This window comes from Gorilla gorilla, chromosome 8 (assembly GCF_029281585.2).
Source record: "Gorilla gorilla gorilla isolate KB3781 chromosome 8, NHGRI_mGorGor1-v2.1_pri, whole genome shotgun sequence".
NCBI lineage: Eukaryota > Metazoa > Chordata > Mammalia > Primates > Hominidae > Gorilla > Gorilla gorilla.
This window is the reverse complement of record NC_073232.2, coordinates 29,123,290-29,137,021: the sequence shown is the minus strand read 5'-3', so window position 1 is coordinate 29,137,021 and position 13,732 is coordinate 29,123,290. Positions and strand designations below refer to the sequence as shown.

The following is a 13,732-nucleotide window of genomic DNA, read 5'->3' as shown; positions in this document are numbered from 1 at the left end:
CCATGAGTGAAGGGTCATTACAGTTTAAATAAGAGAAATAATCTTCAAAGAAATTTAAAAAAAATGCATTAAGAGCACCATTGAAACTTACAACTAATTGGCAATGGTGATTTATTAACTATGTATTCTTCCATAGAAGCAGCAAACGTGACACCAAGGAACATTAGGTTTAAATATTTAAGTAGAATAGATTAAAAAGTGATTTTACTTAATAAACAGTAAAGTTCCTCTATATTGACCTCCTCTAAAATTTGCTGCTGAAGGAAATGGTAAAGTATTCAACCAAGAAAATGGATAGAACAGGCTGACTCCTGGGCTAAGCCTGCCTTGCCTCTTCTGTGATTTTTCTCCTGTTGCCATCTAGCAGGATTATATGACATTTTTATTTAAATTACAGTTTCCTAACCTAGTGACTATCCTTATCCCTCACATAAGCTAGTGAAAAAAAAGAACCCGAGTTTGCAGTTGACACAAAAAGAGTCACATCCATCTATAGTTTGTGTCCAGAGTGATTACAAATGCCAAGTATATCAAGAGAATAGAGATAAGACAAGTCAAAGAAACTGCAACTTCTACAAAGTAAGAGTATCCTAGAATAGACAGCATCAAGGCCTGTAAAGACCCTTATTTCAAATCTCCAGGATTTTTTAAACACATTTTTTTTTTTTTTTTTTTTTTGAGACAGAGTCTCCTTCTGTCGCCCAGGCTGGAAGGCAGTGGCATGATCTCTGCTCACTGCAACTTCTGCCTCCCGGGTTCTAGAGATTCTCCTGCCTCAGCCTCCTCAGTAGCTAGGATTACAGGCATGCACCACCATGCCCAGCTAATTTTTGTATTTTTAGTAGAGACAGGGTTTCACCATGTTGGCCAGGCTGGTCTCCAACTCCTGATCTCAAGTGATCAGCCCACCTTGGCCTCCCAAAGTGCTGGGATCACAGGCGTGAGCCACCGTACCGGGCCATTGGAATAAAATGTTTTTTTGAGAATTGTTAGTTTCCTTGTTACATTATCAATAGACCACAAATTTTAGAACCATATCTACTGTAATCAAGCAAAAATCATCACTATTTAATGGCAACTTAATATGAAGAAGCTGAGATTTAGGGTTATAGCTAATTACTAATAGAATAGGAAAATAAGAGTTTGATTTCCAAATTCCATGTATTTAAGAAAGGATCCGGTTTTTTTTTGGCCTATGTACAGGTTCTTTCATTTAAAAAAATTATAGATTAATAAGATAAATGCTGTGGATAGGCAAACCTTACCTTTGCTCCCAAATGGCCTTGATATGCTATGATATGATATGTTAGGCTATGGTATGATAATGACTGGCCAAGGAAGACTGTCAGGGATATCAAAATGAATGAATTGATTCAGTCACTTATTGAAAAGAAAGTTTTTAAGAGGGCATTCTGGTACAGTAGCTAGGCCTTAGGGCTTTAGAGTCGTATTTCTTTGGATAAATCTTTGTTCCATATCTTTGGAAAAGTTACTTAAGGTCTCTGGGTGTTTCAGGTTCCTTTTCTGTAAATGACAAAAGTAGCTACTCATGGTTTTTGTGAGAAGTATACATAATTTATTTTAAATGCTTAGGTCGGTGCTTGACATATATGAAGAGCTCAAGAAATGCTAGATTTTATCAGCTTTGGAGGTTATTGTTAAATGTGAATGTGACTTTCACTTCTGGTTATGGCACACAAGATTAAGATCATTTCTACCACTTAAATCAAGCAGGAAATGTGAATAAAATATGGAAAGCTTCCATTGAAAACTTCAGGTAGTTATCAAAGAGCAAGGTCTTGAAAAGACAAAATCCCAAAGAAAGGAAAATGCAGACGTAAACCCAACAACACTTTTCCCATCAAAGCATTTGCCAATGTATAAGCAAGTGTTAGAGAGTGAGAAAGTCTCACTGACTTAGCCCAGAGAATTTAAGTAACTACCCTATACACTTTCTTTTCAATACATGACTGAATGGTTCAATGGTTCATTTTGATATCCTTGACTGTCTTTCCTGGCTAGTCATTTTCATTCCATAGCTTAGCACTTCATATTATATCAATCATATCATAGACACTTGTGAACACAGGTAAGAATGATTTGCCTTTCCACAGCCTTTGGGCTGTCTCATGGAGCTGAAGAAAAATACGTGCATTCAGGGGCACTAAGGAAAAGGTCCATAGTAAAAATTCAGATCTTTAGTGGAGATCCCTGAAGCACTAGAAGAGTAAGGGCTTACCAGAAATATTCTGGTCTCATAAGAACTGATGCTCAACTTTGAAGGGGCTTAGCTGTACAGTATTAAAGTTATCTGTTCTGTACTAACTGCCAAAAAAATAAACTGTCTTGTAGGAAGAAAACATTATCTACATCCTCAAAGTACTTTGGTACTTTGTAAACCATGTCCAATATTTTATTTTAAAAATCACCTAGCATGCAAAGAAATATGACCAATGAATGAAAATCTAGAGGAAATAAAAAGAAAACGGGTGATAAGAGACAGACCTATTAGACATTTAGATACTGGAGTTATTAGTCATAAGGTTTAAAATAATTGTTATTAATATAGTCAAGGAAATAGATGTTATAGTTAATTTCATCAGGTAATTAAATCTGTCTAAAAAACAACTGGATACTCTCAAATTGAAAAATGCATTATAATGAACAGTTGGTAATTTGAGAAAAAGAACTTTAAAAAAATATTATTCTTATTGTATTTTGGCTGAATTCTAAGCAAACTCTATCTTTGAAGTTAATTAAAATATGCAGCTGTGTAACAGTAAGGGCCCATAATTTAAAACAGAATTTCAAATCTTTGGTTGAACAACACAGAGCTATAACCTCAGGAAAAATAACTTAATTATTTAAGGGAATCCATGCCTCCACAAGTCTTCTCTCCAATATGGTTCTAGAAAACAACAGGGTATTAGTAAAGAAACATTGAATATTATGAGCAAATCTGTATTCATTCTTATTTTAAGCAGCAGTTGTACTTCCCTATTTCAATCCCACTATAAGCAAGATTGTTATAACTCTAAATGTATTTTCTTATTTATTGATCATTCATTATTTAGTGTGCACTGCAAAAAAATTATGCTATTGAAGAAATGACAATATTAGCAGCATGAAAGGATTGGAGGTCATGTACGTGCTTAGCATGGTTGGCACATTTAAATACTAAGATAAATTGAATGAGGGCATTGAAAATGAAATTTACTTAACTATATTTATTCAGTCCATTACTAATTTTAATGTAAAATTTAATGGTAATTAAAATTTACAATTTTAAAACAAGTCCCAAATTGGTGGTGGGTTTTGTGTAAATCAGAATTTTTCTTCTCATTCACATAAAACATAATGAAACAAAACAAAGCTGGTGTTAGCCTATTAGAAGAAACTTATTACAGAAAGAATTACACGTACTTCCCTATGTATAATTTGGCAAGTTTAGCTTGGACAGGAACAGAAAATTTTACTCCTTGTAATTATATGCTTTTAGAATTTGGTTAGTTCTGCAAATGAAGTAGGAATACCTCTCTTATCTATACTTGTAATTGTGTGATATGACAAGTCTAGTAAGCAAGATTGTTAAACAGCCAATATTAAGAAACGCTTATTGGAAAAACAAATGAGACATAGATTTGTGAATTGTTTTACATAATCTCTTTAGGCAGAGAAAATGGTTGAGATGTCTTGGGATCATCAAATTAAATTCTGGATTTATTCTTAACTAGCTCTGTGACCTCAAGTATGTCATTTAACCTCTCTGACTTAGCTTGCTCACCTATAAAATGAAGATAATCATGTATGATCTATTTCCATAATTAAGTCATAAACATTTATTGAACAGCTTCTATGTACCACCGCTATTGTAAAATACTTAAGGTATTAAAGCTATAGGAAACTATTGAGGAATTAAATGCTATAATGCATGTGAAAGTACTTTGTAAATGATAATACATTACGCAAACTACTATTTTATGCTATCATGTGATTAGGAATATTTTTCCAGCAGTGCCAGGAGCTTCTAGCCCTCACCTCAAATGCAAGGGGACTCGCTTATGACAAATTTTACAAATAACAATTTGCCTTAGCAAAATAAAATACATAACAATTATTGGGAAGAAAAAAGTGGTAGACTAGAAAAGTAGAAACTGCTTTGTATCGAGAACAAAGAAAGAACAGAAAGGCAAATAATAAAGTAAAGTAAATAATAAAGTAAAAATGACTTCCTTGAACTCCAAGTGCAGAGGGAAGACATTCTTCAGGACAAGAGCCTGGGAATATCAAGAAAACATTAAATTTGCCTGTCATCTTGAAATTCCCCATAACAAAACAGGAAAACCATAGTGGAACTTTTTTCATTGATTAAAATGAAGAAAAGAAAAGGCCTTTAAAAATACCAACCTAGAACAGAGAAAAGGAAGAATTCTGCAATGTGAGACACCTTTGAGAACAGCGTAAAGAAAGATGACAATTTCAATAATAAAGACTAGCAAGCGAAGCCACAATAAGAACACAAATTTCTGTTTTGACAAAGCCTCCAGGTGGTGAGACCTAAGTCTCCAAACTTACTGACCTTGCGTCTTTACAGAGACTTGACCAGTGTTGGTTGAAACCGTTGAAAATGAACATTGCAAAACGTCACTGTGCAGTTACAGCAATATACTAGATTGCAATGAAAACTAGAAATGAATAAGTCCTTTTGAGAACTATTCTCTCAGCTTCCAGGGAGTGTGACATAAAAATATAGTGGGCTCTGATATAAAAACATAGCCCTGATGTTATTTCTTTGAGGAATCGCCACACTGCTTTCCCCAATGGCTGAACTAATTTACACTCCCACCAGCAGTGTATAAGCATTCCCTTTTCTCCACAACCTCACCAGTAAAACTACATTCAGGCCAGCAATCCCATTACTGGGTATATAACCAAAGGAATGTAAATCCATGTAACCAAACACCACCTATTTCCCCAAAACCTACTGAAACAAAAAACTGGGTAGAGCAAAGAAAATTTTTAGGGCAGGGAAGATTCTGTAGGACACCATAATGATGGATGCATGACATTATACATCCTTAAAACCCTTAGAAAGTACAGCATCAAGAGGGAACTCTAATCTAAGAACTCTGAGTGACATTGATGTGTCAATGTCAATGTAGGTTCATCTACTGCAACAAAGGTACCATTCTGGTGGGGCATGTTGATGATGGGGGAGGATGTTCAGCAGGGCAAGAAGAGTATGTTCAAACTCTGTGTATTTTCTGCATCATTTTCTGTGAATCTAAAACTACTCTAAAAAAGTAAAGTCTATTAATTAAAAGAATAAGTAAATCATTCTGCCACACAGACACATACATATGTATGTTAATTACACACTATTTATAATAGCAAGGACATGGAATCAACCTAAATGCCCACCAATGATAGACTGGATAAAGAAAATCAGGTACATATACAACATGGAATACTATGAGGCCATAAAAGAAATGAGATAATGTCTTCTGTAGGGACCTGGATGGAGCTGGAGGCCATTATCCTTAGCAAACTAATGCAGGAATGAAAAACCAAACACCAAATGTTCTCACTTATAAGTGGGAGCTAAATGATGAGAATGCATGGGCCAAAGAAGGGAACAACAGACACTGGGGCCTACTTGAGAGTGGAAGGTGGGAGGAGGGAGAAGATCAGAAAAAATAACTATCGGCTGGGCGCAGTGGCTCACGCCTGTAATCCCAGCACTTTGGGAGGCCGAGGCAGGAGGATCACCTGAGGTAGGGCGTTCAAGACCAGCCTGATCAACATGGAGAAACCCCGTCTCTACTAAAAATACAAAAATTAGCTGGGCATGGTGGTGCATGCCTGTAATCCCAGTTACTTGGGAGGCTGAGGCAGGAGAATTGCTTGTACCCAGGAGGCAGAGGTTGTGGTGAGGCAAGATCTGGCCATTGCACTCCAGCCTGGGCAACAAGAGTGAAACTCCAACTCAAAAAAAAAAAAAAAAGAAAAGAAAGAAAAATAACTATTGAGTCCAAGGCTTAGTACCTGGGTGAGAAAATAATCTGTACAACAAAACCTCCAGGACATGTGTTTCCCTATATAAGACACCTACACATGTACTCCTCAACCTGAAATAAAAATTAAAAAAAAAAAAACCATACACTTGGACAAAGAAACATAGAGTAAGACATAGTCTATAATTATATCCTGTTTACACAATTGCCCCCAAGAAAATGAAAAATTTCATTAAAAAAGTTTTTAAAGGAATAGAAATATCTGACATGGTTACAGAATTTTTAAAAGTTGGCCTATTTAATTGTAATTAAATTATGCCGCACTTTATGGAATAGATGGATTTCAGAAGATTTGACCAAAGTGCATTCTTTCTTTATCCTCAACATCCCTTTTATAATCTAGGATTCAATTCTCAAGGAAAAAGTAATCCCTCAGTTGAACATAAGATATCGAGTCTGTAATATTATAAATACCCATTAACCTATGGGTTAATAATGCTCCTTAGTAATTCTCACTGTCCAGGTTTCTCTCATAATTAGAGACTAACTAAAACATTACATTTGTAGTTCCTGGAACTTTATTTTTATATTCTTAGTCCAACAGGCCTTACTTACTTTGTCAGAAGAGTTGGAAATCAAACATACAGTTATTCTAGTCTAAATATTCTGTAAATCTAAGGCTACAATTTAGTACATTTTCATTCTTTACTTTGTCAGTTTGTTAAAATGAAACAAACCTAAGTTTAAATTTCCTTGTTTTTTCTGTCGCTTAGGTCTCTAATTAATCTTTCCTATCTGGTTTCAACAAACATTAGCCAAAGCTCAGCCATCCTAGAACTCTCTCAGTACTGGGTCCTCGAGCCACATAAGTTTTCGTGTCTATAAATGCTTTTGAAATTAGAACCAAAATATAACACAGAAATCAACCAGGTGAAAAAAAAAACTAACTAAACAAAATACGTAAATATAAACATTTAGATTTAGATGAGAAATCCCTCCAAATTGAATTTTTTTCTTAGAGACATTTCACTCTAATTACTCGATAATGAGTCAATATAATTACTCAATAATTTTATGAAATTGATGAGTCCTGATGCCAACAATATCAGAATACAAAACAAAAGAGCTAACAATCAATGCACCCAGAAAATTAAAACTAATCAAAACATTTTTTATTAAGCAAAGGAAACCAAGAGGCAAGAAAATGATTCGAGGATCATGGCTGTAAAATGTCCCTTTCTTGACACTTGGAGGAAAGGCAGCAGTCAAGAACAAGGGGAAGGGAAAGAAATTATCAACGCATCACTTACTTCTTTGTATCCGAAGATGATTCTTCCATCCATGAGCAGGGTTGCCTGGAATGTGAAGCTTCCCAGATTATAATTATCCTGGAGATGTACATGGTCCCACTGGACCACAAGTGCTGTGCCTATACACCCATTGAAAAAAGAAGAAATGCAATGAGAAAAACATACCAATCAATTCTGGTGGGAGTTTTCACAAAAATGTTTTTGCATCTGGCCTTCAAATCTGGTAGTTGTACTATTTCGATTTTATGTGGTTAATCAAATTCTGTTATTGAAATAGCATTTGGGATTTTTTTTAAAGTATTGAGTATTCTCTAAATATTTAGTAAAACAGAACCTCATACTAAGGTCAATAATTGAGCAATGCAGTGTGGGGGAATTTTGCCTTAGGAATTTTATTAATGTTAATAGATACTGTCTGCTTAAATTTCCATAAGCCACTTTCAAAATGCAGCCCAAGTGGACTGAATGAACTTCAAATACATTTGACAAATGCTGAGAGAGAAACACATCTAAAAAGTTAGGACCACATACAAAAGACCTGAAAATGTCTTTTCCATACTTAGAATTATACTTTTCCACATTGAAGGAGTTCCTTTAACACTAATGGGAATTTTCTCCTTGAGTTCACAATGCTTGTATTTCTGTCTTTGTTGTGTTTCTTGCAGGAAGCTGTAAGAAGCTCCAAGGGCCCTGGGCTAAGATTTTTGAAGCCCCCTTGAAGCACACTGGGATGAAACTTCAGTGCTGTATATTATATTCTGACTCACTCTGTCAGTGTTTACCATAAACGATTGGGCATGAAATAAAAACTGAAACATAGTTTAATCGTCACCAGTGAGAATTCAAATTTTTGTTTTAACTGACATTGTGTACTCTCTTTTTTTTTAAAAAAAAAAAAAAGAAAAGAAATGAGCTGATAAGACTTTTTCTTCACTCTAAATATTAGATTTTTCTGTTTGGTTAGAAAAACTGTTGCCCAAAAAAGTTGTGCTGAAAATGAAAATCATAGAACTAAAAGAGCAAATCTTATCTCCCAGTAATAAATATCTGATATATTTAAAAATTACAATTGCATGGAAGAATTAATTTTCAGTAACTATTTGGTGCTATTAGTAATATCTCTTGAGCTGGTTGACAATTTTAAATAGACATATTATTTCAAATATTTTGAATACCCGATTGTAAGTCGTGAAAGGATGTTGAAGTATAGAAATGTATTTCTTTTGAGGCAAAACTTTAAAAGTAAAAAAGAAAAAAAAAGTGTTTTAACTTGACCTTGGTGCTTTTAGCCATTATCACTGCTGTGAGTGAAGACCACCCAGGTCTCTTCCTTCCACGGGCATCTCCGTGTCTATACTGTCCTGAGGGAGGGAGGGAGGGAAGGAAGGAAGGAAGGAATGAAGAAGAAAAGAAAAGAAAGAAAGGAAGGAAGGAAGGAAGGAAGGAAGGAAGGAAGGAAGGAAGAAAGAAAGAAAGAAAGAAAGAAAGAAAGAAAGAAAGAAAGAAAGAAAGAAAGAGAAAGAGGAAAACAAAGCAAGGAAGCAAGGAAGAAAGAAAGGAGGGAGGGAGGAAGGAAGGAAGGAGAAAAGAAAAGAAAGAAGGAGGAGAAAAGAAAAGAAAGAAGGAAGAGAAAAGAAAAGAAGAGAAAACAAAAAAAAGAGCAAAAGAAGACAATAGCCAGGAAACCTCCCATGATTTTATAAGTATAGGAATTTTCTGATTGTGAAATGCCTCCTAACTTCTTTTTCCTTCACACATGTCTACAACCCTCAAGCTCTAGTCTATTCCTTATTTTCTAGTTTCTATCGCACTCTGGTGATGCAGTGAAAACAATGAACCAGAGGGCAGAAGACTTAGACTTGCATCTTGTCTCTATAAAACTTTCCATGTGAACTTGGACACAAGTAATCTGCATGAACCTGTTTCCTTTCCTATAACATGGGGAGTATAGTTTTTGCCTTCAAGCGATTCCTGCATTAAATACAAGAAAATATAGTTACCCTTGATTATTTATGAAAATAAGAGGGCTATATAAATTAAAGTTTTTAATGCCAATTCTGAGGAAGGGATTCCTAATATTTTGTTAGTAGCAGGTTGTTAAAAAGCACACTGTTGGCCGGGTGCGGTGGCTCACGCCTGCAATCCCAGCACTTTGGGAGGCCGAGGCAGGCGGATCACGAGGTCGGGAGATCCAGACCATCCTGGCTAACATGGTGAAACCCCATCTCTACTAAAAAAGATATTAAAAAATTAGCCGGGCGTGGTGGCGGGCGCCTGTAGTCCCAGCTACTCGGGAGGTTGAGGCAGGAGAATGGCATGAACCCGGGAAGCGGAGCTTGTAGTGAGCAGAGATCATGCCACTGCAGTCCAGCCTGGGCAACAGAGTGAGACGCCCTCTCAAAACACAAAAAAACAAAAAAAAGTGTACTGTTCGCACATGCTAAGTTTTATATTATGTAATAGCGTAGCTCTCTCAACATTTGCTGATTTAAATTTTCTAATCTGCTGCTGTCTTCTCCAGAGAAGTTTGCTTTCCTAAATTGTTGAGTTTCCAATCTTTAAGTATCCTGTCAATGATTCTAACCAAACTTGAAAATATTTCAGCAAGTTGTTGTGGTATTAAAAGGGCTTCGTGAAGAGTCTTACAGTGTTTAAAAGCGTTTCATTCATTTAATAAAACGTAAGTTTTCATTATCATATTGTTCGAACTCAATATTCCTCAATATTCGATTCCTATGGAGTAAGTCATTACACAGAAGATATTTCAGTGGGTAAAAAATAAATGCATTCTTCAGTATTAATACTTTTACAATTCTCAGACATAAAACTCACTTTACATATGTAATTATTTTTATTCATTCATTGAATAATTATTTAGGACCTACAGCCTAAATAATAAAGTGCCTATGCAGGGTAATGGAGATAAAATGATTTCTTATAGCCACAGTCCTTGTTTTTAAAGAACGTAAGAGTTCAGTTGGAGTAGTATACATCAATTTTTAAAAATAGTTCAAATACCAGTAAAATTCAAATATTAAGAGCTACCTAGGAACAAGGTATATGAGAATATATGAAGAGAGACTTATTTAATATGCTTTATGATTTTGATAGCAACAGTATAAAAACTTGGTCATTAGAATCATGTGCCCATGAGTAAATGACCCTAATATCACCTAGTGAATGTCGGAGTTTGGAAAATAGTCAATGTTCGCTAAATCATTTATTATTTCCGTAGGATCGATTCCCAAGGCAATTTTGCATGGTAATCATAGAATAAGTTTCAGATAAGTTTCTGGCTGCAGTTTTGCCTCAAGAATACTGTACTTACAGTCCACTTGCATATCCTTGGGTGTTAGCACCTCATGAGTTTTTAAAAAATGGAAGAGAAGAGAATATAATAGTTCTTAAAATAACAGAGATGAATCATTATTGCAGCTAACACTTAGAGTTACCTAATATTGGATCATACCTTGGTGTTACTCAAAATGTTCAACATGTATTTCCTAAGGTGAATGTCTAACTATGTTTAGTTTCCTCGTTGTGCTATTTTGACCTGTAAAATGGCTTTCATCACACTGGTCAGGAGACGGCTCTTAGCAAAGTGATCATATTTCTCCAAGGCTACAGCTACCATCAAGTCTATTCCAACCATGAGCAAATTTCTTCCTTGATCATCAGAAATAAGATAAGAGTAGAAATAACTCTGTTCACCCCAAATGCTTGTATTATTTGCAGGCATAAAATTGTCTTTTAAACAAATAAATATCATTTTTGAATGATAAATACACAGAAAATTCTATATTTAATCACTGCAATATAAACTCTTTGTTACCTATAACTTATTTTCTCTACCAAAGTTACAGCTTTCAATAAGATGTTGAGATGAAAATTCATTTATGTCTCCAAGACCTTGAATTTCTCGCTTGGATTTTGGCACCACTTAATGATATATTATAGTTTTCTCTCTATTTTATATGTCCCAAAAAGTAATAGCAGGGATACATTGCTCTTGGTATATTCGATAAATCTTGACAGGCTCTCACTCATTTTCTAAAGTCAAGAAATTTTATTTTCTTCAGTTGAACTACCCACAACTAACTACTTTATACTTTTTAAAATATGTGTTCATCTTATTGATACATACAAGTCATAAGTTTTGGAAATTTAATGTCAATATATTATGCCACTTGCCTCAACTGGAAGATCAGAACTAACAAAATTATTCTTATTTCCATTTTTTTCTGATGGGAAAATTGGAAAACTGACTTATTGAAATAGCATCAAATAAATGCATTTGCTTTGTCTGAGGTCTTGTCTACAGCAACTCAGTTTTACTGTGTATAGTAGATGTTAATAAATGTGTTGAATGAATGAATGCCATTTGTGTACTTTACAAATCTTAGCAGTATAATATTTGTCCTCTCAGACCATTTGCATCAAGCAGTTTACACACCAAAAAATAAACAGTTTACAAAAACATTAACATGAATCTGATGCTTGAGGTTTAAAAATATACATGCAGCAAAAAATAGGCTACTCAACACATACCATTATCAAAATATCTGACAGTTGAATTTCTGGATACACTGGGATCGAAATTTGCCATTAAAGGTGCTATGTACTGTGTGGCTGTTAGCATTCGATGTACAACTTCTCCAGTGTATATGAAACCTAGAATTAGAAAAATAGGAAACATATTCAGAAAAAGAAGCCCATATAAAATTATGATTAAAATACTTCCAACTCAATTACAGTCATATTATGAAGATAAAATGTCATGGTAGCTGGAAAAAAAGGAACATATTTAATATCTTAGTATCTAATTAACAATACTTGGTCTGGATTAAGTAACAAATTCTTGTATAATTTGGCAGAACCTTGCAAATCCGAAATCTATAACATGTACAGTTTTAATTCGGGGGAAAGTGACCATTATCTGGATGAGATTATTAGGCTAAAAATGCTAATACAGTATTATAAGTAATTCAAATATTCAATTTGCTATTATTAATCCCTTGTTATTTTAACAATAGCTTACCACACAAGTTCTTTTAATTAGTGAATTCATTTTCATGATATTTATGTAAGCTACCATCTCAGCATAGGAATTTTAGAAATGACATCTGGTAAAACGCAGAAAATGTTTTGATTCTTTTCTTTTTCTTGAAAGTTGAAAGGGGGCTAAACACCCATGGTGACGTTTTCAAATTGTTGGTTTGCTCAAGCCTCTATATTATCAGCACACTATCAAGAAGATAAAGTCTATATGTTTGCAGATAAGGTGGTAAAACATTGACAATGCACAAATGCCTCTCTATTTAGAGATTTAATCAATGCCAGTCTATTCTAGCAGTTGGATAACGAGAGGGCATTTATTATGGAGAACTTTGGCTTTGAATTAACTTTCAATAGCTCCTATGTTACATGTCTAACCCACTTTCAATTATTCACACTAGGTTTATTTACTTTGTGGATTATCCATGACAAATTGTTAATCCTGTGCTGGCTTCTTGCTTTCAAGGTCTTTAGCTGCCTGAAAGGAGAGTCAGCTCAGGGATTGCTAACTAATTTTAATATTAATCTAAGAAATACACAATCGAGATTACATATGCAAATGCACACACACAAATAAAATGCAAGGCAAATTATTTGTGACAATGCAATTGTAATGTTTGGGCAGTCATCAGTTAATTAGATACCCGACACTAATATAAATCATTTTTCTACTTTCACAGGAATTAATAAGATAATAATATTTAAAGCTCAAAAAATGTTAAACTTTGATCACTCATTTTATGGTCTGAATAAATATTTCATTGGCAGATTGCGGTCTTCATTGTTTCAAATTCAAAATTGTGATGTCTAGGTAAGTTATTGCAGAATTAAACCTGTAGTTATTTACTTAGAAATTAATTTCTCTCTTTTTGGCAATATCTTCTTTCCTTTGACTACCTTTTAACTTTTCATCAAAAGCATAATTGAACTCTAGCTATTCATCTAAAAAAACTTTTAACTGGAAAAATCTTCAATGTGTACTTTTATCATCATGACTTTTTGTTTCTTATGTGACTCCTTGTTTCTTATTTGCCAAGCACTATCTTTCAAAATAAATACCTGATGTTTTAAGTAGAATTTTGTACATTTGTAATTTCACATAGCTCAAGTGTATTAAACATACTATGGTGATATGGTCATTGCTTTTATTATATTTCCTTCTAGATTTTCAGAGTCATACTCCTAATATTCAAAGTGCAATATTACATCCTTAACATTATAAATATGAAGAGTAACTGTTTTCCAGGGTCTCTATTTTTTCTCCTATCCTCTCCAGCATGCATTTATAATTTATCATTAGAATGAATACAAAAATTCTATAGATACCATCTCTTAAGAGAAATGTTTGAATTA

General features: G+C 34.2%; 1 protein-coding gene across 1 annotated transcript in view; it reads right to left on the bottom strand.

Annotated features, from left to right (window-relative positions):
• Positions 1-13,732, bottom strand: part of PLXDC2 (plexin domain containing 2) — a 477,109-nt gene that overhangs the window by 136,017 nt on the left and 327,360 nt on the right. The window contains exons 5-6 of the mRNA XM_031015325.3: positions 11,873-11,995; positions 7,325-7,443 (exon numbers count right to left, since the gene is read on the bottom strand). Of these exons, the coding sequence (XP_030871185.2) occupies positions 7,325-7,443; positions 11,873-11,995 (242 nt within the window). The remainder of the gene's footprint in view (positions 1-7,324; positions 7,444-11,872; positions 11,996-13,732) is intronic.